Source organism: Aedes aegypti, chromosome 3 (genome assembly GCF_002204515.2).
Source record: "Aedes aegypti strain LVP_AGWG chromosome 3, AaegL5.0 Primary Assembly, whole genome shotgun sequence".
Classification (NCBI taxonomy): Eukaryota; Metazoa; Arthropoda; class Insecta; order Diptera; family Culicidae; genus Aedes; species Aedes aegypti.
The window spans coordinates 132,045,431-132,073,389 of record NC_035109.1 but is presented as its reverse complement, the minus strand read 5'-3'; the positions used below and the strand labels follow the sequence as shown (position 1 = coordinate 132,073,389).

At 39.4% G+C, this 27,959-nt stretch overlaps 2 protein-coding genes across 7 annotated transcripts in view; one reads left to right on the top strand and one right to left on the bottom strand.

Annotated features, from left to right (window-relative positions):
- The first annotated feature begins 5 nt into the window (after positions 1–5).
- Positions 6–27,153, top strand: LOC5579330 (probable ATP-dependent RNA helicase DHX34). Of its 4 annotated transcripts, none has more exons than XM_021854496.1 (8): positions 6–203; positions 7,373–9,367; positions 9,432–9,626; positions 23,282–23,851; positions 23,910–24,321; positions 24,384–24,666; positions 24,728–24,849; positions 26,907–27,153. In XM_021854496.1, exons 2-8 carry the CDS (start codon positions 7,376–7,378, stop codon positions 27,089–27,091), a joined length of 3,759 nt encoding a protein of 1,252 aa, XP_021710188.1. In that variant the 5' UTR covers positions 6–203; positions 7,373–7,375; the 3' UTR covers positions 27,092–27,153. The 4 variants fall into 4 exon arrangements, with proteins under 4 accessions (XP_021710188.1, XP_021710189.1, XP_021710190.1 ...); XM_021854497.1 differs by having other exon boundaries at positions 7,356–9,367; positions 26,907–27,133; XM_021854498.1 differs by lacking the exon at positions 26,907–27,153 and adding an exon at positions 25,230–25,536.
- Positions 27,092–27,959, bottom strand: part of LOC5569939 (nuclear receptor subfamily 2 group E member 1) — a 53,962-nt gene continuing 53,094 nt past the window's right edge. For all 3 annotated transcript variants that reach the window (XM_021854500.1, XM_021854502.1, XM_021854501.1), the window contains one exon: positions 27,092–27,569. In XM_021854500.1, coding sequence (XP_021710192.1) covers positions 27,226–27,569 — 344 coding nt within the window. In that variant the 3' untranslated portion in view covers positions 27,092–27,225. The remainder of the gene's footprint in view (positions 27,570–27,959) is intronic.

Below are 27,959 nucleotides of genomic sequence, written 5' to 3'. Positions count from 1 at the left end.
ACCACGAAAACATGGCTGCCTAGCACCGGGTTGGTCGGGAACGTCTGTGTTGCAAAAATTAGTTTCCCCTAAGTTTCCCATTTTATTGTATTAAATTTGCCCGGATTCGGTTGAGTGATGGCTCCGTTTAGCAACTAGTGATTATCTTGCTGGAAACAGATCAAAATACCACACCGATCAAGCGGGAAGGGACCAGAAACGAGGTGAGTTTTGCTGTTCCAAAAATTATCTCACTGTTTTGTTGTGCGATGCGCGTTTCGTACAGTGCACAATTTTGAGTCACCCCAGGGTTATGAATCAAAAATGATCCGGAGGTTGTCAACCCGGTGCTAGGCAGCCATGTTTTCGTGGTCACCATCAAACTCAAGAGCAACAACGTACAATGGCCTAATCATATTAGGGATTTTTTCCTCCAATACGAAAATGTGTTTCTAGTTAATCACTTCAACCCAAATTGACTTGCTGTACTGCAATCCAATAGTTTGCAACCGTTTGTTTGTTCGAATAACTGTTGTTATTCGGGAAAAGAAATTTTTCGAAGAAAAAGATTTCGCCATCATCGTTTATTATTCCTCAAACGGTTATTTGTTTACAAACATTGAGCTGTCAGTGGGAACCATTTCCCATTAGGAACCAGAGATGTTTGCTCGTTATTTTTCAATTGGGTTGTATGGGCGGTGTCAGTAGGCTGGAGGTTGTGAATTACAGCACCCGTTCGATTTCGACAACATGTCCAAAAATTTCATGTTGCCAAAATCGAACTTTATTTTTTAATTAAATTTCTATCGTCGTAATCTGCACATAAAAGCATAATATCTTTCTTCTTCTTGGCATTGCGGCCTCACTGGGACAAAGCCTGCTTCTCAGTTTAGTGTTCTTATGAGCACTTCCACAGTTATTAACTAAGAGCTTTCCTTGCCAAAGTTGCCATTTTCGCATTCGTGGCAAGGACGATGATACTCTATGCCCAGGGAAGTCAAGGAAATTTCCATTACGAAAAGATCCTGGACCAACCGGTAATAGAACCCAGACACCTTCAGCATAGCTTTGCTTTGTAGCCGCGGACTTTAACCACTCGGCTAAGGCTCATCAAATTGGGATTTTTTGCAGAAGAACATATTGCTTCAAACATTTTAAGTTAAAACTTATTTCAAATTCAAAATTTTGTAATTTTTATCAATATTTGATATTTGTGATAACTGAAATATTTGTTTATAAAAAAATGAATTTCTAGCCTAGCAAATTTGAAGTTACTTTTAAGCTGCGGTGAAAATTTCATGTCAATCGGACATATAGGATCCGAGATACAAACCTCCTAACTTGACCATTTTGTATGGAAGAACGACCAATGCGTTGGGGCCTTCCTTAGCCGAGTGGTTAGAGTCCGTGGCTACAAAGCAAAGCCATGCTGAAGGTGTCTGGGTTCGATTCCCGGTCGGTCCAGGATCTTTTCGTAAAGGAAATTTCCTTGATATCCTTGGGCATAGAGTATCATCGTACCTGCCACACGATTTACGAATGCGAAAATGGCAAGTTTGGCAAATAAAGCTCTCAGTTAATAACTGTGGAAGTGCTCATTAGAACACTACGCTGAGTAGCCGGCTCTGTTCCAGTGGGAACGTTAATGCCAAGAAGAAGAAGAACGACCAATGCATACTTTATTCTGTCCAGTACTGTAGGTGTATTATATAAAATGATCAAAGTCTCTGTTCGGCAGTAAATAAACCCCTATCTCTATGAATTATTCGACACTGTTCCTTCATAAGGGCTTAAAGTGAAACATGTGGGAATCCAAACATGGCTGTCACAATAGAAGATTTGAAGTAAACTTTAAACTTTCTGGTCAGTTTTCCGAAATAATGCCAAGTGAGCAATGTAGATAAATCCTTATGAAGAATCAATGTCGAATTATGCACCGGATAGGACTGAACATTTCGTTACCTTCATGAGACCTATAATTGTGTGATCAGTGTATCTATAGATACATATAGCATATATGCTTCTTATACTGCGATGATGGGAATGGGAGTCGGGAAGTGAAGCAAGAAATATGATTTGAAGACGATTTTATTTTTGCACCTACTGTTCTGGGGTGTTGATTGCACTCAATTAAGGACACGTTGCATAATAATTCGATACATAGATGGATGGAATCGGTTGTAGTTGTTCTGTAGTTTTAGGATAGATATTTATTTCTAATATAAGCGTTGGATCCTAAAACGTTTATATCTTGCTTTTAATCAATTTCCTATATGAATTACAACAATGTATAACAGTAAATTTGTAAATTGTTCTTCCCGTTTTAGGATCCAACTGCAAAATTCAATCGGGTGTCCTTGGAGTACTTTAATCCGACAGTCAATGTGAACCAAAAGTGCAAGTGTTTAATTGTGAGTGAGTCCAAACGAATCGACCAAAATGACCAAAAGTAGCAACAATCAGCAAACAATAACCCCTTCGAAGGACCAGCAACACACCAGCAAAAAGCACCATCTAAGTCAAAAGCATCATAATCAATCTTCCTCGCAAATGCCTTCTACCGCGATAAACGCAGCAGCAAATCACGATCCCACCTCACACATCTCGATCACATCTCTGGCCCTGTTAAGCCGGCTTCTGGTGATAGCGTTGCAAATCATATCGAACCATTTGATCCCAGATCACGATGCGGGGGTGTTCATTGCTCCCCGTGACCCGGAAGCACCCCCGGGAAAGCTGGACGGTTCGGTGAATGCCTTACTCGGAGGGTTACACCGTTGGGATGCGCAATACTTCCTGCACATCTCCGAGCATGGCTATTCCTACGAGAACACCCTGGCGTTCTTTCCGTTGTTCCCGTTCATCATAAAAATCCTTACCAGCATCCTGGGCGGGAACACCTCCTTGCTGACATATCGAGAACTGTCCCTCGTCATAGCCGTACTGCTGAACGTGGTGTGTTTCGTGTTTGCAGCGAAAGCTTTGTACAAGCTAAGCAACATGGTCCTCGGGAACAAGAAGAAAAGCGAACTGGCCGTGATATTGTTCTGCTTCAATCCGGCGTCGATCTTTTTCACTGCCCCGTACACCGAGAGCTTATACGCGTGGCTTACGTTTGCCGTGATGGCACAATGTATCGACGACATCAATTCGATACTGATTACGGTGCCATTGAGCTTGAGCATCCTGTGCCGATCGAATGGTAAGTAATCTATAGAATGAGTGTAATGGGGTCTCGGTCATTGAACATGAAGTCATAAGGTCCTTATAGAGGATATTTGGCATAATTTTTTACCGTGTAAAAAGTATAGGTCATTTGGCATAATTTCTAGCTGTTTAAAAGAAGAAGGTTATATGGAATAATTTCAAACCATATGTAACAGACCTGTTCATAGTTTAAAAAATGTCTGTAAGTTTTCCGGTCAGCAGTGTTCTGAATGCTCATGCTTAGAACATTGTCTGGTCAAATTTTCAGCTCATTTAATAAAGATTTCAGTATGCTTCAAATTAAATATGTGTGTTTTGGGCTTATTTCAAGGTTTAAAAAATCATAACAAACACGTGGAAAATAAAAACCACTTGCTATTACCACTATTTAAAAGCTTTCCTATTCTTTTGAAGTTTGTTAAACACGCTAATAAGATTAGATTGAGTGTTTACTTTGTATGATCGAGATTTGTTCCCCACAGTACCCAGAAATCGCAGTTTTTGAATATATCTGGTATAAAAACACACATTGACGTTATTTTTCAGGCCTTAGTCAACGAGAATCAAACAGAATAAATCTTCGAATTCATTAACCATCAACAGCTTATGGGAGGACGGTGCACGATGAGCACCCCGCAATTTTGAGACTGATTGAATGAATTTTATTCAAATATCATTATACACTGTTGAATTGAGGTGCATCAAATTCCTTTTCTTGATAAAAGTCATTAGAAATAATATGAATTTGAAAATATGAGTAGATTATCATAAATTATGAAAACATTGATTTTTCTTGTAACAAATGACCAGAACAAAGTAAGACCACAGACAAACAGACGTAACACTTAGAACAAATCCCGATCAAAATCATAGTCATGATTACATGTACGCCCAATGCTAAAATCGGTGTGTTTGGCCGATGGACCAACAGATGGCGGTACTGTGTAAACGTCAAACGCGAACAAAAACGATGCGAGCGCTGCGGGTGGTGGATTGGCCACCTACCATATATTTGAATCGGCCGTTAAAAAGGTGGTCGATGGACATCGGGGAGAGTGTGACGTCTGTTTGTCTGTGGTAAGACTTTTCTGCCCATAACTGTATATTTGTCACATTCGACATTTTTGACAATTTTGAGTTAATACCGGGGAGAGTCATCAATTGGCAAATACTTTCGATCAACTTAATGAAATTTGTGAGATTGTTCTAGAAAATTCGAAAAAAATACCAAGTTGTGTTGTCACATTGGCAATTTTAACCGCATAACAGTCACATTGAGATTGTACATTGTTTGCGCTTCTTGAATTTAGGTGGTTAAATGAAGTTCAATCGTGTTTAATACCTCCACTATTGGTACATCTACCCTACATGCAAATTTTTCAGGCTGTATTTATCCCACCTTTGAAGGTAATGGTTTTCATGGCTTCCTCGATGATCCCTTGAAATGCTGTTGCACTAATTTTGTGTTTTATAACTTGAACTCGATATCTGCCAAACTCGATGGTTACTTCAATATCTGGTTGAAGACAATTGACTGTAGTATGATATTATGCCAAATGACCGTTACCGGTTCGATGTTATGGCAATTGCCTGTTATGCCAAATGACCACAATTTTTCACATATTTCGAAATTATGCTAAGTGTCTGTTTTGCCAAAAATCTTTCATGTCAAGGGACATTTTGCCAGACCGATTTATGCCAATGACCCAAATCATCTAGAGTAAGTGTTGTGAGGGATGCAAATTTATGTTTTTCTCTTATTCTAGGAATGCTCAACATTGGATTTTTACTGTACTTCTACATGCGTCGAATCCTGTCACAAAACTCTTTCCACAACATCATCTGCATCGGATCGAAGCTTTTCTCGATCCTGATCATCATTATCTTCCACTATGGAATAGCGCAAGTGTACAGCTACTATCTCTTTTGCTTCGAGCAGAAGTTTAGCTTCCCACCGCACGTTAAGGCGTACGCTATCGCCCACGATTTAGTGCTGGCTGGCAATAAAACAGCGGAATCGTCGCCCTGGTGCTCAAACTATTTGCCTTTATCTTACTCTTACGTACAAAGCCACTATTGGAATGTAGGATTTATGAAATACTACGAGTTGAAACAGTTACCAAACTTTCTTCTTGCCTTACCTGCCATCTATCTAGTAGTGAGTAACTCGTTCAAATACATCCACGACAATTGGGACTTTTGCGCCCGGCTGGGTTTATTCAGACTCAACAAGAAGCAAGTCAAGAGCATGCGAAACTACGATCGACTGGCGTTCGTGTTCATAGCTCATGCGTTGTTTCTAGCACTGTTCAGTGTATTCTTCGTCCACGTTCAGGTCACAACTCGGATGCTGGCCTCGTCTAGTCCCGTGCTGTATTGGTTCGCTGCCGAATACTTCACCGGCGATAAAGCCTTCATTCGGAGGCAAGTCATCAGAAAGCTTTCCAAGCAGGTCCAGGATGGTACCGAACCATGTGCTCACGTCGAAAATTACGTCGAGCTAAGCGAAATCTTGGACGTTAGAACGATGAATGTGAAACAATTAGTCATTTTACTATATTTTGTAGGATATGCCGTAATCGGTACGATTCTCTTTAGTAATTTTTTGCCCTGGACCTAAAAGATCGTAAGAAAGCTGAAATAGGTAGTCGAACGCCTCGTTACTTATACTCATGCAACAAAATATTTTACAGTTAAACGGCAACGGTTACGTACTACAAGTAGATGAGCGAAAATAAACTATACAATATTTATAATCAACGCTATGGAAAGCGTTGATAATATCAATTACAATCAAACATATAACTCAATGAAGAAACGTAAATCTAGTGAATATTAGTCGAGTTTAACGGTTGTAGTTAATAAGCCACATATTGAACCAAAAATAGCATTAACAGAAGATTGACATAGTTCAAAACTATTTATTAAAAGTTAGTGATAGGGATAGTGAGTAGCGAACGTTTTATCTCTCTTTATTACATATACTTATATCTATCGTTAGAACGTTTAACAGACATATTTACGCCCTATTTAAGTGTAATTATTCAACTGCTCGTGCATTTGTTTTCCACGCCAACTCGGTGCGGATTTTAGATAGATCGAACGTTTTTTCTTCACGGTAGTCAGTGCGAGTACTTTGAGAATTTTCGTAATAATCACACTTAACATATAAAATACATTTTTAATCGTAATAACAGACGGAAACAAATGCAGCAATTGCTCAAGCCAATTTTAGGAACCGTAGGAAAACGTTAACTAAACGATTCGAGTTTTATTCCACTTAGACAGCATAGTTTACACTTGGAAACACATCTCTTTGCCTTAACATTCAAACAAATATAAGAGTTAAATAATAAAAACATATACATTAATCGTAGAATATCTATCTACTGAGACCAGATAAATATATAGGCAACAGTCCACCAGGTGGACATATTCATATCGATTTGTACGTTCGTTAAGTTGAGTATCTTAGAATTGTTTTCGTAAAAATCGTCGTTTTTCATAATTCTATTAACAACCAGTGTTTTGTAGGATTGTCAGTTGGATAATTCGAAATTTGTATCCCCTATTCTAGTCTTGATCATAGCAGTTAGAAAATTATCGAACGGTAATCATGAACATCTAGTTTCGATTGGAAAACACCGATAGCAATATCAAATAGCAATTTATTGTTTTGTTGCTAGAATATATTTCGTTCAAATAGAAACCATGCGTTGTTTTGATGCACCGTATTACGGAAACTAATATCACAGACCAGAAAGATTCAGTTAAATCATTAGGAACGTGAGTAGATAGATGAACATGGAGGTCATTTCCGGATTACACGATGTTTCACCACAATTTAATATTTTAAAGTTGTTATTTAAGAGAAATTCTTCAACTGCCATCAAACCTTGCTTTTTAACCTAACCCTATATTTTAAGAGTCAACTTTTTCCAAATTATAATTTTGACAAATAATCAGTTTTTGGACAAGAATTTTTCAATTTCATGTGCTGGAAAAAACTAAGATTCGATCAGGAATTACCGTTGAATTCTCAGTTCTCAGTTCTCAACTCTCAAATTTTACCATTTTATTTTAAACTGCGAGTTTCCGTTTTCGCGAAACAATTCATTTTGAATAGCTCTGCGTAGCATATTACAAATAACAGCTTTTTACGGTTTTAGTGCTTCTTCTTTTGTAGAATATGAGTCACCGAGACCGACATGCACGAGATAACGATGAGCGGTCTGCTCATTCCTCTCGCTACTATGATGATAGATCAACGCAGTCAAGGCACTTCACGTCTTTCAAATCGTCTGAAAAACGTTCTCGCTCTAGAACTCCGGAAAGAAGTTATTCAACTCAAAAGCGACATACTTCTTATACCATGAAACGTGAAAGATCTCCTTCTGAAAGTCCAAAGCGAAAACCGTTTGAAATTGAAGAGGATCTTCCAGGTACTAGTTACTCGAAACAGTGCCCTATTAAGTACGATGAACCCAAAGCACTGAAATCTCCCCAAAAGAACCAGGGTGAAACCAATTTGATTAACTTTTCCTTTTTGGACCACAAAAGCTCTCTGAATCGGGTTCTACTTGGCTACTGCAGTAGAGATCAATTGGTCACGGATGCAAACGACTTTTGGTTGTTCCTCAACAAGTACGAAGCCCTACTGAAGCGATCAGGGCAGTGTATTCTACCGGTTCCGCCGGATCCCACTGCTCCCCGTGTGGTTGATGAACCATCGCCGACTCAATACGAGAAGGCTTTCTGCTCTGGAACAAAAATTTCGGTACCTTTTGAAGAGTTGTACAGTCGGCTGCAACACTTTGACCAAAGCGGGAGGATCACTGAACAAAAGTTAAAACAGTTCCTACAGATTGTAGTGCATTACTTGGATTTTAGGCAGAAGGAGAGATTTAACAAACTGCGAAAGCTTCGTAAAGCTCAGGCCAATCTCCCAGTAGCTAGCCATCGCGATGAAATTGTAGCTGCGGTGAAAAATGAACAGATCGTAATACTAGCAGGAGATACGGGTTGCGGTAAGTCTACACAAGTGCCACAGTATCTTTATCACGCAGGATACGAAAAGATTGCCTGTACGCAACCAAGGCGTATTGCGTGTATATCGCTTTCTAAGCGAGTTGCTCACGAGATGTTGTGCGAATATGGAACACAAGTCGGGTACCAAATTCGATTTGAGAGAAGCAAGAGTACTCAAACAAATATCCTTTTTATAACGGAAGGTTTGCTATTGCGACAATTGTCTGCTGAGGAGAATCTTTCGCAATATTCGGTGATAATTTTGGACGAAGTTCACGAGCGACATCTGCATGGAGATTTTCTTCTTGGCATCACTAAATGTTTAATGCGAGCAAAACCAGATATAAAACTGGTTCTTATGTCCGCAACTATCAATATCAAACTATTTGGCGATTACTTTGCCGAAGAGAAGGCACAAATTATCGAAGTTCCTGGGCGACTGTTCCCGATAAAATTACATTACATGCCTCAGATACAGGATGTGCCTACCACTAGCAGTGGTAAGAGCAAACAAAAGACGAGTGACCGCATTAGTCCAGAACCATATATTCAGATCTTGCAGTTAATAGACCAGAAATATCCCCCAACAGAAAAAGGTGACGTTCTAATATTTCTAAGCGGTTTAAATGAAATCACCTCGATCGTAGATGCAGCCAAAGAGTATGCGGAGAAAAACAAGAACTGGATTATTCTACCACTGCATAGTACACTATCAATCGCAGAACAGGACAAGGTGTTCGACTACCCACCCGATGGAATTCGAAAGTGTATCATTTCGACCAACATTGCCGAAACCTCGGTGACCATCGATGGCATCCGGTTCGTGATCGACTCGGGCAAGGTTAAGGAGATGAGTTATGACGCGACCACCAAAATGCAGCGTTTGAAAGAGTTCTGGATATCCAAGGCTTCCGCAGAGCAACGTAAAGGACGTGCTGGTCGAACTGGCCCCGGCATCTGCTACCGTCTGTACTCGGAGAAGCAATTCTACGACTTCGAGTCGTACACTACGGCCGAGATATTGAAAGTTCCGCTGGAGTCACTGTTGTTGCAGATGATTTCAATGGGTCTACCAAATGCTCGAATGTTCCCGTTCATCGAGTCACCCCCGGCAGAAAACATCGAAAATGCCATCATGAATTTGAAGCATCATGTAAGTTTCTTACATTTCAATTATATCGTTCTGACCTAAGAATAATGACATTTCTTTGAAATAGGAAGCATTAACAGTCGACGAAAAGCTGACTCCACTGGGCAAAGCATTGGCGAGAATTCCCGTTGATATTGGCATTGGTAAGATGCTATTGATGGGGTGTGTGTTCCAACAATTGCAACCGGTATTGACCTTGGCCGCAACGCTCAGCGTACAGTCGCCGTTTACGAATCGTGCATATCGAGAACCGGAATGTGAGGTAAGTTGCTATCCTCCCAATCCCCATCAAACAGTTCCACGTTATTAAGGTGAAGATGAATGGAAGCCAAAATTCAAATTTTCAAGAGCACAAATCTGGAGAACCGAACACCCGTTTGAGTTGAAAACTTAATCGATTGGTCACCACCAGCTAGTGACCAATCGATTAAGTTTTCAGCTCAAACGGATGGTTGGTTCTCCAGATTTGTGCTCTTAAAACTTTAAGGTTTGGCTTCGATTCATCTTCACCTCAACACCACTAACCCTCTATTTCTACCTGCGACCATGTACTTCGTTTTGGTAGAATTAATGGTGATGAGATCACTAGAGGAGCGCTTCGTTGGCGAATATCAGGCTTGACATGAGGAAGGCTTGACAACAGACACTATCATGAGTAGAGATGTAAAATGGATACACTATTACGGGTCACCCACAACTATGGGTCATTTACGTTTGAATTGCATGCAGAAAATAGCGACCAATAACACAGCGTAACAAAAATGACATTTTTGCGTGTCTCAAGAACCCAATTATGTATCTCTAGTAGATTTGGAGCCGCTGAATCTGATGCCGTTCTCAGAAATGCCCCAGCACGTCACAATTTTTAGCTTCTTCTTCTTCTTTCTGGCGTTACGTCCCAACTGGGACAAAGCCTGCTTCTCAGCTTAGTGTTCTTATGAGCACTTCCACAGTTTAATTAACTGAGAGCTTTCTATGCCAATTGACCATTTTTGCATGTGTATATCGTGTGGCAGGTACGAAGATACTCTATGCCCTGGAAATCGAGAAAATTTCCTTTACGAAAAGATCCTCGACCAGTGGGATTCGAACCCACGACCCTCAGCATGGTCATGCTGAATAGCTGCGCGTTTTCCGCTACGGCTATCTGGGCCCCAATTTTTAGCTACAGGTCGCTAAAGTAGTATAAAACACTGGTTTTAGTAATGTTTACATGAAATTTGAAGTATGATTACTCAAACTTTTTTGCGATCCAATATAGTAAACATGCAAAACAGGACTTCAACTTTCATTTTAGATATAATTTGGTTGAAATTGCACGATAAAATTTAGTCTAAATCGATTTTTTCAACATGTTTGCAGTCTCCATACAAAACTCTTTGTTTATCTTATATGGTAAAATGCAATACTTTCCTAAAACACCAAAAACCAACTTTTGAGCATCGATAGTATTATGAACTTTGTTGATAAGTATTGTTATACACATAAAGTTTGAATTCTGTGGCATATTCAGCGAATAAATTTCCTTACAAGCTGGCAAACTTGCATGCAAGTTGGCTGAAATAGTCAAATTTTGCATTTTCAATAGCCAATATCTCAAAAACTAGACGTGCTGTGATATTTTTGAAAACGGCAATGGATTCAGCAACCCTTAATTAAGTAAATAACGGTATTTTGATGCTTGAGACAAAAACGTGTTCCGCAGTGCAATCGGACACCTTCATTGCGAAGCTACTACCTGAGAGTCAACTACGAGTACCAACGTGTCAGTCGTCACTGTTTTTTGCAGTACCAGCGGAGCATAGAACTGAAATTTAAACGCAAACCAAAATCGTTCTGGAAGTGCGTAAATGAGCAGCGCAAAGAATCGGGCTTTCCTTCTTCGATGGAATGGAATGGCAAATCCTCGTCATGCTTACAGGAAATCTGTCAGTTCTTCGCTAGCAAATTTTCCAGCGTATTCAGCGGGGAAAGTATAAGCACTGATCAGGTCATTTGTGCAGCCAACAATGTCCCCATGAATGGCCAAGCTTTGGGGAGTCTTGATTTGGATATCAATGCTGTATCCAGGGCCGCTTCGCAGTTGAAATCGTCCAACCATCCTGGACCAGATGGAGTTCCCTCAGCATTTCTCAAAGAGCATATCGTAAATTTGCTTGCACCGCTCTGTTGTTTATTCCGATTATCTCTATCTTCCGGAATTTTCCCTTCCTGTTGGAAAGTGGCAAACATGTTCCCGGTGCATAAAAAAGGAAGGAAACGCGGCGTGGATAATTACCGTGGTATTACGTCCTTGAGTGCTGTGTCGAAGTTATTCGAGCTTGTTGTGATGGAACCTTTGCTCTTTTTTTTTTTTTTTTTTTTTTTTTTTTTTTTTTTTTTTTTTTTTTTTTTTTTTTTTTTTTTTTTTTTTTTTTTTTTTTTTCTTATATTTAGGTGTTCTGTGTTATTTGACAACACTATCATCCTAATTTGGTAAAACAAATTTAAGATTTAATTAACATTTTGTTAACAACATATAACATTTCATTTGCCGTAGCAGTTCAGTTTTTTTACAGGTGAGTTGATTTCACCTGCTTATAAGAGAAAAAAAAACGTTTTTAATATACTTAACCTAACTTAACCTAAACATATAACGCATTTATCGTGGCAATAGAAGATTGTAACGATTTTTGCCTGAAATTATTAATGATTGTATTTGACATTTGTTCCAATGTTTCAACATTGGATATTCTATGTAACTCATTGGTACTATACCAGGGAGGAAGCCTCAGGATCATTTTCAAAATTTTATTTTGAATTCTCTGCAGAGCTTTCTTCCTGGTATTACAACAGCTAGTCCATATTGGTACAGCATACAACATGGCTGGCCTGAAAATTTGTTTGAATATCAACAGCTTGTTCTTAAGACAAAGTTTTGATTTTCTATTAATAAGGGGATAGAGACATTTTACATATTTATTACATTTGGCTTGAATGCCCTCAATGTGATTTTTGAAAGTTAAATTCCTATCTAGCATGAGCCCTAGATACTTAACTTCATCTGACCAATTTATTGGAACCCCTCTCATCGTGACAACATGTCTACTTGAAGGTTTCAAATAAAGAGCTTTTGGTTTATGTGGGAATATTATTAGTTGAGTTTTGGAAGCATTAGGAGAAATCTTCCATTTTTGCAAGTATGAAGAAAAAATATCCAAACTTTTTTGCAATCGACTACAGATGACACGCAGGCTTCGTCCTTTGGCGGAGAGGCCTGTGTCATCCGCAAATAAAGATTTTTGACATCCCTGAGGTAACTCAGGTAAGTCAGATGTGAAAATATTGTATAATATTGGTCCCAAAATGCTGCCTTGAGGAACACCAGCTCTTACAGGAAGTCTTTCAGATCTGGAGTTTTGATAATTAACCTGAAGTGTACGATTTGACAGATAACTTTGAATTATTCTAACAATGTATGTTGGAAAATTAAAGTTTTTTAATTTTACAATCAAACCTTCATGCCAAACACTGTCGAATGCTTTTTATATGTCTAGAAGAGCAAGACCAGTAGAATAGCCTTCAGATTTGTTGGAACGGATCAAATTTGTTACACGTACAAGTTGATGAGTGGTCGAATGTCCATGGCGGAATCCGAACTGTTCATTGGCAAAAATTGAATTTTCGTTGATGTGGGCCATCATTCTGTTCAAAATAACCTTTTCAAAAAGTTTACTGATGGAGGAAAGCAAACTGATTGGACGATAGCTAGAAGCTTCTGCAGGATTTTTGTCTGGTTTTAAAATTGGAACAACCTTAGCATTTTTCCATTTGTCAGGAAAATATGCTAATTGAAAACATTTGTTAAATATATCAACTAAAAATGATAAGCTACTTTCTGGAAGTTTCTTGATGAGGATGTAGAAAATTCCATCATTGCCAGGAGCTTTCATGTTTTTGAATTTTTTAATAATAGTTCTCACTTCTTCCAAATCAGTCTCCCAGGCATTTTCGAAAACGTTCTCTTGATTGAGAATATTTTCGAACTCCTGAGTAACTTCATTTTCAATTGGACTAGTAAGTCCTAAATTAAAATTGTGCGCACTTTCAAACTGCATAGCAAGTTTTTGAGCTTTTTCGCAATTAGTTAGTAATAATTTGTTTTCCTCTTTCAGTGCCGGTATTGGCTTCTGAGGTTTTTTCAAGATTTTCGATAATTTCCAAAAGGGCTTAGAGCCAGGGTCCAATTGAGAAATTTTATTTTCAAAATTTTTGTTTCTCAATTGAGCAAAACGTTTCTTGATTTCTTTCTGCAAATCCTGCCATATAATTTTCATAGCAGGATCGCGAGTGCGTTGAAATTGCCTTCTCCTCACGTTTTTAAGACGGATCAAGAGTTTAAGATCATCGTCTATAATCACGGATTCAAATTTTACTTCACATTTTGGAATTGCAATGCTCCGGGCTTCAACAATGGAATTTGTTAAAGTTTCAAGAGCATTGTCAATATCAAGTTTATTTTCTAAAGAAATGTTAACATCAAGATTGGAGTCAACATACGTTTTATATATATTCCAGTCGGCTCGTAAATAATTGAAAGTGGAGCTGATAGGATTGAGAATCGCTTCTTGGGATATTTGAAATGTAACAGGGACATGATCAGAATCAAAATCAGCATGAGTAATCAGTTGGCTACAAAGATGACTAGAGTCGGTTAAGACCAAATCAATCGTAGATGGATTTCTAGAAGAGGAAAAACAAGTGGGGCTATCAGGGTATTGAATTGAGAAATATCCTGAAGAGCACTCATCAAATAAAATTCTGCCGTTGGAATTACTTTGAGAATTATTCCATGACCGATGTTTGGCATTGAAGTCACCAATGACAAAAAATTTTGAATTTTTTTTTTTTTTTTTATTTTAAGGCACTCCGTGCTCATGGCCACTGCTGTGCCGGAATCAGTTCATCTGTATCCACTATACCGATACAGATCTATTTTTAACTAATCTATATTTACATCTGCTTTCACTCTCTTCTACTCTTTTACTCTCGCACCGAGCAGGTAGGAGAGAGCTCTGCTGTTCAGTCCAAGGTTGCCACATTTAAATCTGTATATTTTCCTCCAATTATCTGTATTTCTGTATCCTAGAACAAAATATCTGTATTTTAAATCTGTATGCCTTAAAATTGGGATAGAAGTTGAAATTATGCAAAAAATCATGAAAATATCAATCACTTGTAACTATATTGCGGAATTGTCACATCAATGAATAAATTTTAAGGTTTTTAAAAATAGGAATTCCCATTTTTCTTAAAAATCTGTATAAATCTGCCGAATTCTGTATACAGAATCTATATATCTGTAATTTTCTACAAAATCTGTAATCTGTACATACAGATTCTTGGTCACAACATATTCGAGAAAATCTGTAAAATACAGATAAATCTGTATATGTGGCAACCTTGGTTCAGTCCAATCGATTTCCATATGCCATAGTCCTTTGCTCTTGCGCGGTGGGGTTCATTTTGCCGTGTTCCTATGTCGTTTGAGGCTAGCTGCCTGCGAAGAGGGTCAGTTTGTCTCAGTCACCATCTGATACTGACGGATGATGGATGTGTTCCCCAAAGCACGGTCCTCCGTGCGGCGTCTTCTGGTGACTGGACGGGTTTTTTTGTGGAGGGGCTGGGAATTGAACCCATGACCTTCCGCTTATGAAGCGGAAGCGTAACCTCTAGGCTACGGACCCCCCTAAAATTTTGACTTATTGCGAGTCAATTTACGCAAGTCAGTTTGGAGCAAATTAACTTGCTGCCCAGAGCATTGAAAAGGCAAATAGGCAGCTATGAAAGTATATTTACCAAACTGTGTTTCAACAGAAACACCTAAAGTTTCAAAAACTTTAGTTTCAAATGATGAAAACAGTTGATGTTTTATACGCCTATGAATGATGATTGCAACTCCCCCACATGCCCCATCAAGTCGATCATTACGATAAACAAAAAAGTTAGGATCTCTTTTGAGTTTAGATCCAGGTTTTAAATACGTTTCGGTAATAACTGCTATATGCACGTTATTAACCGTAAGAAAATTAAACAGCTCGTCCTCTTTACCATTCAGAGAACGAGCATTCCAGTTTAAAATATTTAAATTATTATTTGGATCCATTAGAAAAACGTAATCCAATAACAATTTGATTTGTAAATTTTACACCTACTTGGACTGCTTCAGTCATAGTGGTGGCTTTGAACATTGCATCAATCATTAGATTCAATTGTTCAGTTAGAAAATTAAAATCAGAGGCAGACATGTCATGTGATTTCCCATTGGAATTTCCGGTAGACGAAGAAGCGGAGTTACCTGTGGCGGTAGGGTTTTTTCCATTTGATTTGAAACAAGTAGAATGGGTATCCATGGATCGAACAGGGGAGGAGTTCGAATTTCCTGCTACGATATCGGCAAAGGATTTACCGTGGGTAGATACATTCGAAATAGAAAGATTCGAACGGCTACCCGACGGATTAAAATTAGTTTGTGAATGAGCATGATTATGATCTTCCTGATGGGTATGATTCATGATCAAGCGATCGTTAACTGAAAAATGAGCATTGTTCGATACTCTACCAGGCAAATTCCGGAAACGACCGTTATCGTAACGGATATTATCTTTCATCTGCCTGGCACGAGCCTCAATGACCTTTTTGCGTGAAGGACAATTCCAAAAATTGGTCTTATGGTTAGCCCCGCAATTACAACATATGAATTTGGTGGTATCTTCCTTCACTGGACAGACATCTTTGGCGTGAGAAGAACCTCCGCAAATCATGCATTTAGCATCCATGCGACAATTTTTTGTACCATGACCCCACTTTTGGCACCGACGGCACTGAGTGGGGTTCTGGTAATTTCCTCCAGGTTTCTGGAAATGTTCCCATGTCACACGGACATCAAACAAAAGTTTTGCTTTTTCTAAAGCTTTAATATTATTTAGTTCTTTTTTGTTAAAGTGAACTAAATAAAATTCTTGAGAAAGCCCTTTCCGAACAATGCCAGATTGGGTTCTCTTTTTCATAATGATTACTTGGACTGGGGAAAATCCAAGTAAATCATTTATTCCATTTTTGATCTCTTCAGGTGATTTATAGTCACTTGAGAGACCTTTCAAGACAACTTTGAACAAACGTTCAGTTTTGTCGTCATAAGTAAAAAATTTGTGCTTCTTCTCTTCAAGATGTTTGAGAAGAAGCTCACGATCTTTAAGAGTTTCCGGCAAAACGCGACAGTCTCCTTTCTTTGCGATTTGGAAGGATACCTTGATTCCCCTAATGGAGTTCAACATCTCCTGCCTAAATCCCCCAAATTCGGAACAACTGACCACGATAGGCGGCACTCTTTGCTTCCTCACTTGAATCAAAGAGCCTGGGCTAGAGGCTACTTCGATTTGGTGTTCGGAAAATTTGTCTAGAGCATCGAACTGATTGCTCATTTCGATACAATTATTCGTTTCACCCTTGGAAGAAAGTTCGCATTCCGGGGAAGCGTCCTTTCTTCCATTCTTGCCACGTGTAGTGACAGTTTTAAAACCCACTTTTTTGGAAGGAAGTAGTGAATTCAGAGATTCACCCTTCCTTTTGTTTGTTGTTGATACCATGTTTAATTAATAAACGAAAGAAGACGTGACCTTCGAAAGGTTTTTTCCCAAGACGGTGTCCAAGAAGGATTACCACCGCTAGCTTTCGCCAACGGGTCCAACGAAAAATCGAAGGCACGGGTCCAAACAAGGATCGTAAAGGGATCAATAGAAGAAAAAATAGTACTGAAAAGTACTGTTTTAGTAGCACTGAAAAGTACCGTTTTTAATTTTAGCACTGAAAAGTACTGTTTTATTGCTTTAGGTAGTTTTTAAGAAAACTTCCAAGAGCAGAGAGAATTCGTGTACGCACAGCACGAAGGTACGATGCGCACTGAACCTTTGCTCTCTCATTGCAAGCACCTGCTGGATTCCGATCAGCACGGATTCATCGCCGGCCGCTCAACAACCACTAATCTACTGTGCTTCACCACTTTCATTACCGACAGTATGATCGCTCGAGTGTAGACTGACGCTATATATACTGACCTGTCGGCCGCTTTTGACAAGTTGAATCACGATATTGCTATTGCCAAACTTGACAGATTTGGCGTCTGCGGTAATCTTCTGAGCTGGTTCGGCTCTTACCTAACCAATCGTCAGCTAAGAGTTGTGATAGGCGATTGCAGTTCCGACAGTTTTCACGCTACATCCGGTATACCACAAGGAAGCCACCTGGGACCACTGATTTTTCTGCTTTACTTCAACGACGTTCATCTCGTTATCAAAGGCCCCCGCTTATCGTATGCAGACGACCTGAAAATATTTTTACGGATATGCTCCGTTGCCGACTGTTTATACCTACAACAGCAACTTGATAGTTTCGCCAGTTGGTGCTCGCTGAATGGAATGGTGGTTAACCCCACCAAGTGCTCCATCATCACGTTTTCTAGAAAAAAGCAACCAATCACGTTCGATTATAGTTTGCTTGGCACGAAAATTGAACGTGTGAATCACATTAAGGATTTGGGCGTGTTCCTTGATTCACAGTTAACGTATAAACAGCATATCTCGTATACCGTCAGTAAAGCGTCAACGACTTTGGGATTCATCTTTAGAATCGCCAAGAATTTCTCCGACATATACTGTCTAAAATCACTCTATTGTTCTCTCGTGCGTTCCACGTTGGAATATGGTTCCGCTGTTTGGAGTCCTATTTATAATAATGGCGCAGAAAGGATCGAATCTGTTCAACGCCGATTTCTCCGATTCGCACTCCGTAAGCTACCTTGGAGAGATCCATTCCGCTTGCCGAGCTATGAGAGTCGATGCCGATTGATAGACTTGGACCTCCTCCGGAACAGAAGGGACACATTCAGAGCTTTAACAATTGCAGACGTTTTACTGGGTCGTATTGACTGTGGGACAATCCTGGAGCGAGTCCATCTAAATGCCCGTCCACGCTCCCTCCGGAACAGCGTCATGCTGAGATTGCCTCTAACTCGAACCAACTACGGACTTCACGGAGCACTTAGTGGGTTGCAGCGAGTGTTCAATAAAGTCGCATCATTGTTCGACTTCAATACCACCCGAGAGATGCTTCGCCGAAGGTTTTTAGCATTTTTTGACGAACGAAGAGTTTAATTTAAGTTTTATCTCTTGACTGTGTAGTGCTTTTGTTAAGTTTTTGTCCTCTGATTGTTTTATATATATTTTAGACATCATTGGGGCTACAATTTGCCTGTTGATGTGTTTCGAATAAATAAATAAATAGCATAGACTGACTGTTACAAGGTGGCTAGTGCACAATCAGTGCATTATATTCTGCTCATTTCAGACAAGTTAGGTGTTCAAATGTTTATCTTAAAATCATTATTAAGTCTATTCATACTATTTTTATGTCACGATGTAGCTCAAAGTATATGTAATCAGCGGCAAATTCAAGTGAATTTGAAAACCTTTGCGCGTTTTGTTGGGCAGTTCATCGTGGAAGCCCAAGCAATCGTGTTAATTGTTCGTGTCATCAGAGCGTTTTTTTTTCGTGGAAAGCAAAACTGTTATATTTCTCCAGAATGATTTCTCAGTTGGATGGAAGATCAATTGGTGAGCTCGTTTAATACTTTTATTTATTTTTAAAAAATTAATTTGACTACAAATATCATCGTTATATCTGTGGGAATGTTACGTAAAAAGATTATTCAACAAACTATGAATGGTTCGTCACTGTGAAGGCCGGCTCCAGAGGCACGTTGCAAGCCATTTGGGAGATTTGTGTCATCGCCATATTTGAGCTTATTTCATCATCTATCCCACGGTGTACTATATTTAACCTTTCGGTCGTCGCGCGAATTTTTGTAACGCGAGTAGTCGCGCGTTGTATTTTGTACAACACCCTTGGTTTTGCGAATATCTCAGGAGTCTGACCACTTAGATAGATGATGTCTTCGGCAAAATTGATCAGTAGCTTATGGGCTATCATTATTATAGCCAAGAAATTCGGGATTTTGCCACTAGGCGGCGCTAGTGAGCATTAAGCTTTTGTTTCCCAGATCTCATGATCCTGACCACTTAGAAAGATGGCGTCTTCGGCAAAGTTGTTCGGTAACTCAAAGACTATCATTGTTTGAGCTAGTTGATTCAAAATGTTGCCACTAGGCGGCGCTAGTGAGCATAAAACATTTGTTTCGCAAATATCTCAGGAGTCTGATCACTTAGAAAGATTGTGTCTTCGGCAGAGTTGTTCAGTAGCTCCAATTCTTTCTTTGTTTAATCCTTAAAGTTAGAGATTTATTAAAATAATGATAGTCCCTGAGCTTCTGAACAACTTTGCCAAAGGTGCCTGTCTAAAAAGTCAAGATTCTACAGTATCCGCAAAACAAAAATATCATGTTCACTAGCGCCGCCTGATGGCAAAATATCGTATTTCTTGGCTCAAACAATGATAGCCCTTGAGCTACCAAACTACTTTGCCGAAGACACCATCTTTCTAAGTGGTCAGGCTCCTGAGATATCTGCAAACAAAAGTTTCATGCTCACTAGCGCCACCTAGTGGTAAAATTTTGAATCAACTAGCTCGAAAATAGATAGTCCTTAACTTACTAAACAACTTTGCCGAAGACGACATCCTTCTAAATGGTCAGGATCCTGAAAAATCTGCAAAACAAAAGTAAAACTTCCATGCCCAGTAGTGCCACCTAGCGGTTAAATTCCGAATTAAATGAGGTACCATCAGATAGCGCTTCACCTCCAGAACAACTTTACTAAAGACCCCAAGTTTCTGTATTATCTGGATTTCGAGATATGACGATTTCAAACTGTGGTTTCCTCGAACCGTACATAGTGCGTTCATTATTATGCGACTTCCACGTACATTTGATGATTTTACCGTATTATAAAGGGTCATACTGTAAATAAAAACTGTCAAGTATTGTTCTTAAGAAGATTCTTGAGGAATACATTTTGGTTTGGTGTCGATAGATATCTTTGTTGCAAAATTATAGCATATAAATCACAACTGTTGTACAAAGTACAACAGCGCGACAGCCCGAAGGTTAAGAAGGTGATATATTCCGAAAACTGACAGCTACTTGACGACGTCATTCCTATCTACCTCGAACAAATTTGCGAAAAAAATGATCTAGTGGTCCGGAAGGTATATGGTACGATAGGAGTGACGTCAGATGTTTACAATCAAACATGATATTTACATCAGTGAAGAGCCTGCCTTGTTAATTTTTATGTCGTGATCTATCCTATGGGCAGGCATTGCAGAATTCGCTCTCATTTGAGTATGAAGCACGATCAAAGCAAGCAAAGAAAAACATCACATCTGTTACGGTCCACGATCGTCATTGTATCGCAAGGTGTAACAAGTCTGATAAATGGAAGCAGTGAGCGTGAGCCCCAAAGAGAGAGCGATGATAAAATCCATTTTTCTCGCTTGTTTACCGTTGGGGATAGGTGTTTTTCTTTACTGGCACGATAAGCAATCCACGAACATCCAATAGCAATAGTGTCCCCAGGCTTGGAGCATGTTTAGAGGTGTTTTATCATGCACTACTATCCCCCCAATATGATCAAAGTTGTAGCAGTATACGATAAACAGTCTCTCATAATGTGCAGCATGTTATGATAGTTACAGAGAGCGATACGTGAGAGATTATCTCAATTTTCTCAGGATTCAATCCCTGCCTATGGGGAAGGAAAAGGAAGGGAAAGATGGGAGGAAATAGGAGTGGAGTTCGTTTAAAAGGGAAATTGCATAAAAGAAATGAGAGCATGTAGCTCCATACCCCATTGGGTCCAAGCAGCGCCTAAAAGGGCTCTGCAAAACGCATGAGCGTAAAGAGAGCCTATAGCTCATTACAACAGCGTGTTAAGAATAATAAAATGTCGTGAAGAGTCAGGCTTCTAAATTCAGTTTCACTTAATAAGTGTTTACCAACAACCTAATCGGAATTGCAGTTGCGCGAAAACTGGACAGTTACACACAAATAAGTCAGCACGCTGAATATTTGTCATGTGATAATTGAGTCGGCAGTGGCAAGTCAACGCTCTGAACAAGAGACTGCAATTCTGCTTTGACTGATTTGCTGAATACCTCGCCACGCTTGGAGATGGCTCAGTAATGTACAATTTTGTTTGATGACACGAGTCTAAACTATTCCAATATTGCTTGTGCTGAGTTGCCGTCTGAAGCTTCATCCAGCACTTCCAAATCGAAATAATTGGCTCAGGGCCAATGAAGTCATGCAATCGCCATTGCGATCTAGCTCATCAGCCAAGTCATTTCGAACGATGGAAGAATGACCAGGTATCACTACAAAGTTTACAGAGTTCAGCTTTTATAGCAGCCTGACTATTTGAACTACCTCTATACAAACAGCCAGACTTTCACTCTTTTAGCATAAACAGGCAGAGCTGTTAAATGTCATAAATATCACGTGACTTAGACAATTGAATATTGCTAATATCATCCTTCCCCATGAAAAAAGTAATCGGAAAATGTTTTTCCCGGTGACTTTTTCCGAACTACCATCGGTTGACAATATTTGCTGATGCGATATTTCGCTTGGAAGAGTGCTATAATCATTTTAAATTTTCAAAATTTTTGACATTTAACAGCACTGGAAACAGGTAACACGGCGGTTCGGGGAATTCATCGGGGATTCGGGAGAACCAGCGGAATAACTAGAACGCACGCGGAAATAACTTGAATGATATTTTCATTGAGCAAAGATATACAAAATTTGTATGCACGCGGCAAGTGTTAGGTTTGAACACTTCCCACCAATCGGTCGGAAATTTATACAACATTTTACTCAAATCGAGAAAACTTGATTTTTGACGATAGACTGTCGAAAATTGGGAAAATGTCGACCCCTTTCTTACGCAACCAAACTCGTTCATATTGTCTTCCACGATTCCTTTGGGTTGGCTAGTGCACTATAAAAGCAGACCAATTTCTGCTTCTTCGCGCATTCTTCTTTTGACGTTAACTACGTCTTACGGCAATATACTGGGTGTCAATTGAAAATCTAAAATGTTGCGACCGTCACGATATTATGTTAGAGTTTCAACTAAAGGAAGGCTGCCACTATGAAAATCGATTAAAATTTAAATGCAAAAAATCACTTGGCGTAGTTAACGTCATGCGGTCGTGTCTTGTACACAACCCCCTCTGATTTTTGAAATCAGTTGAATGAAAAACCGAAATCAGTTAATTTTATTTTAGTTGTTTGTCAATAGTAGTTTGATTGTTTATCAACAGTTCTTCTTCTTCTTGGTATTACGTCCTCACTGGGCGGACAAAGCTTTTTTTTTTTTTTTTAAATCTTTATTAGAGTGTATTTTAACGCACGAGGGCTAGTTCTACACTACGGACAAAGCTTGCTTCTCAGCTTAGTGTTATGAGCACTTTCACAGTTATTAACTGAGAGCTTTCTCTGCCAAAGCTGCTATTTTCGCAATCGTATATCGTGTGGCAGGTACAATGATACTCTATACCCAGGGAAGTCAAGGAAATTTCCATTGCGAAAAGATCTTGGACCGACCGGGAATCGAATCAGACCAGACACCTTCAGCATGGCTTTGCTTTGTAGCCGCGGACCCTAACAATTTGTATAATAATAAATAAATAATAAATTTGTGGGCTTCGTGGCTGTGCGGTTAGTGTCGTCACGCATTTAATCGCATCGTGTCATGAGGTGCGGGTTCGATTCCCGTTTCAGCCATTGAAACTTTTCGACAGGAATGTTTCACGGTTGTGCCATTGGAGCATGCTTGTCCGTTGTCTAGTGTTAAGTTACAGTCTGTGCAGCTAAATGGCTGAAGACGGTGTCCGTGTCTTTTTTTAAATAATATCTTCCAGCGCGCTCGGAAATCGTTCGAATCCGATCATGGTGATCCCATTACGCTGCTCAATGCATACAAAGAGTGGTTGGAGCTGAAGCAGAACCGGTTCGAGTACAGACGAGACGAACATCGGGAAAGTTCCAAAAGTTGGTGCCGCAGGCGAGGCCTTGAGGAGCAACGGTTCTACGAAATCACCAAACTGAGGCGTCAATTTCAGGACCTGCTGCAAGATTGTGGTCTCATGGAAAACGCAAACTCAGACAGTATGACCAGTGCTGAACGTGCTCTTCGACATGGAGAGCTGAAACAGCTGAAAGAGCTGCGGAAGTCTCATCGCATGGAAGCACCCAGGAAGCGAAAACTGCTGAAATCGGATCCGTGGGGTCTAGAAGAAGGCGAGGAGGACGATGGAAAAGTCGACATAAGGGATGTGGAGTTTCGATTGAGTCACGATTCTTCAAAGATTCAGGATTTAGTGTCCGGGGCCACAGCTTGCAGTTATCGAGATCTGATGACCCTGAAATTGATTCTGGTCAGTGGGCTGTACCCACAGGTCGCCATTGCAGATGATTACAATTATTGCAAGGTATTGGACAGTTGTTTTACTCAATGAAAATTGTTCTAATACATGTCTTGTTTCACAGAGTCCCACAGAGCAGTTTTTCCACACCCAAACCAAACCTTACGTTTCACTTCATCCAATGGGATACTTTGGAAACAATACTGAAGTTCTCCAATTGATGGAGGATGACATAATAGAAAAATCTGGACTGTACAAATCACGGCAGCCGCTGAGCTCCAAACACCAAATTCTATGCTACCTAACGCTTCTGGAAACGAACAAAACTTATCTGATGAACACGTTAAGGATGCCAGCAGCCCAAACGCTTCTTCTGTTTGCGCATACAATCGACACGAATTTAACGTTTTCTCGGATCATATGTGATTCTTGGTTATGCCTTGATTTTCCTTCTCCAGAAAGTGGTCAAACTTTGCTGTACAAGGCTTCGAACTTGAGACGACTGTGGAACAAAATGTTGGCAGAGAAGTTGAAAGGTTTGTATTAAGATCGATTTTGGATTGTGTGAGTTATTAACTTGATTCTTCTGATTTTATAGTCCTAACTCATACAGCCGATGAAGACCTCTCCAGAGCTGATCGAGAAAAATCGATTGAACAGATGAACTATGAGCTGTGGCACGATTTGGCGCAGTTCATGAACACAGAGGTTTGCTACACTTTGAAGCGGATGCTTCCCGCTGACGTGAAGACAATGTACAAAGGTCCATCATACGATCAAACTCTCGAAGTCGATCCAAACCCATTTGCCGAGGAATTCAAACCAATTGGTAACGACACGAAAGGTGGCGTCCATATCACGGAGAACATTATCTATGGATGGTAATGGGTTTTTCCTCCTCTAAACTTGTATGCATTTGCTTAATTGTTATATTGATTTCAGTATAAATGAAACTGATTGGAGCATGCAAATGTTGGATGATATCTTGTCCAATGACTGGGAATGCAATAACTGCAGTTGTGTGTACAACTTGACTGGAGTTCAGAAACTGCAACACAAAATGGGTAAGTACAATACCCTTATGTAGTAGATACATTCCCGTGCAAAATTTTGGGTTCACTGCGAACATTACTGATATGATTTGCCAAAATTGAGTGTTCTAAGTAAGGGGTCATGCACAGTCTTCTAAGATCATCTTTTTACTCTGAGATTTGAACAAGCATGCTTTGAATTCATCTCAATTTTCAGGATCGTTTCCAATCTTAATTTTTTCCGATCTCAGTGAGCGGGATTTATTCTGGGATTCAATCCCAGGATGGAATCGTCATGAACGAATTGTCATTGTTTTTGAGAATGTGAGATCGTGTAAACGGTTGTGTGAAAGAGCGCATGTTTGGTCGTCTACTGGATATTGTTAATCGCTATATTTAGGATTTCTTTTCAGTAATGAAAAATATTCCCCATACACACGCATTGATTGAACCGGAACAGAAAAGCTGTTATTATTTCGCTTGAAGGACGACCGATGCTGGAGAAGATCAAATGTGGCAGTAGCAGCCAATAGTTTATAAACGAACTGTCCAAGAGCAATAACCTGCTTACCAATAAGTGATTGTTAGGAATATTACCAGTGAATTCGAATTAAATTGTTACATGACAAAAGAAATTTTATACAAAATGACGACTTTGTTACATACTACTGGTGTGTATAAGTTTGATTTTTATATCGATCCTGTTCATTTGAAACCTAAGCTTCTGAGTATTTGTACTTCCATTTCCCCGTAGAATTTTTTGATAAGAAGATAAATTATTATCGAGTGGTGCATTTGAAAATACAAACAACCCTTCCATATAAACCATGACAAATAAATACGAATCCTTCTTGTTATAATTTCTGCCTAAATTTAAAGTTAAGTTAGCTAAGGAAGGAAGCTGATAAAATCAATATTATTGCTACACATTTTTTTGTTTATAATGGTCGCCTTTATCACGTTATTGTGACTGTCGTTATTTTAACCATTTAATTTTCTTTCTCCATTAAGACACTAAGTCAGATGGAGGTAAATTGTATTGAACTAATAAACAAATGTTTGAGAGCTGGTGGTGGTTTAATTCTTGTTGATTGTTCTGCTGCAGCATATTCTTCGCAGAATAACGAATATAACTTGTATGAATGCCACCTGCTCCGCAGAAACGAATCCCAAGCTTCATAAGCATTGTAATAGTGACATTTGTGTGGATTGAGGAAGCAGAATTCCCTGTAAAAGAAAAACAAATGAATCAAAGCTTTCAAATGGTCGCAACTATAATCTCGAAGACATGAAACACTGCACCGAACACAATCCAATTTCCTTAAGACAGTCCCAACAGTAATGTAAAAATTGTGAAGAACAAAACTATAATGATCCTTTGTGGACAAATACAAATATTATCAAACGAATCAGAAGCATGAGCACACAGGATACTCAATTGGATTGTCAAACACAATGTTTCTTGTTTGAAAATCAAGGGTTACTCGATTTATGTTAATAATCTCAATAACTCAAGGATTGATTCCTGGGATTCAATCCTCTCATACAAGACGCATGATTCAATGCATGCCTGGATTGGAATATAACAAGCGCACGCAATTGATCTTGATCTGTGAGTTTTAAATCTCAGCAGCTCTTGGAGTGTGATTTTTTGAAGACTGGTCATGCACAAATTACGTCACGCTGCAAGGGGGGGGGAGGGGGTCAAGCCAAGCGTGACAAGCCTTACAAAATTTTCGAAGGACTCATACAAAAAACGTGACAGAGGGGGTCAAAAAAGTCCAAATTTAGCGTGACATAATTTGTGTACCATCCCTAAGTTCTGGTGATCCCAAACTTTTGCACGATGACTTGAATGACTATTCTTTTATAATTTGTTAGTCTTCAAATCTTTCCGTCAAAATTTTGCCAGTGCTCTTCAAAGAATATAAGACAACACTTCTAATGACGCACTAATTTTAAATTTTGGTGAATCCATTGCTGAATGAACTATGATTTATCAGTGAGTGTTTTTTGTCACTGTATGAAAAAATAATCTTGATGTATGAATTCAAAAAAAAATGACATGCTGAATGCTTTTATTCTTGCAGTTTGCAAAGCGAGCCCTCCGGAAGTTATACCACCTACTGAAGGTTCCAGCACAAGTAGCCACCAAAAACCGGGTTCAAAGCGATTCGAATGCCCTAGTTGTGGAAAAGTTCTTTATCTGTCATCTATTGAAATCCTCAAACACAAAAAGTCCTGCGTCAAAACCGTGAAAGAAGAAAAAGAGTGATTTGTTTGAATAATTTATTTCTATTCATCTAAGAATTACCATAAAAATGCATTTAAATCACATCCATTTTATTGCGCTACATGACTAGAATGATATCCGAAGAGAAAACACTTACGATGACCAATGACTCTATTTTAAGTTTTCATCAAATCGCCCAATAGCCGTTCTATTGCGACCTCGCCCACTGTCTTCCGAAACAACATCTCCTGTAAGGTTTTCGGATTCGCTGCTGATTTTATGCATGGCAGTAGGAGCAGTAAGTGTCCCAACCTGACTCCACCGCACTTTTCGTGCAATAGACTTATGGTTTGATCTTGAAGCAGCAGAATTTCGTGCGATGAGTAGAGGTTGGAATTTTCCGAGCGAAATAGAATCAGAGCCTTCAAGCATGCTGCCTCTCGGTAGTCGACACGCGCGAGGGTGAACTGTTGAATGGCGGCGTGAAGTCGTCTGGCCGATGGATTGCGGGTGATGAAATCTGGAGAAGACAAACAATAGGAAAACAAAATGTGAATATGATGTTAAAAAAGCTACATCATCAAATTAAGTTACAACTATTTTTATCATGCGCAGTTCATTGTAACATCCCTGTTGTTAAAATAATTAAAATTTTGTAAAATATTTAGGGTTTTCACTAGAAAATGCTATAGAATCTGGTCCTTTGTCGAGCGGCCGTCGATGAAACATGCTTCATATCTTCTCATGCACTCGTTTGCTACATGTGATAGACGACGGAAGATAATCTGGGATAGCACTTTGTAGGCGGCGTTTAGGATAGTGATTGCACGATAATTTTCACACTCCAGATTGTCGCCCTTTTTGTAGATAGGGGATATAACGCCTTGCTTCCACTCCTCCGGTAGTTGTT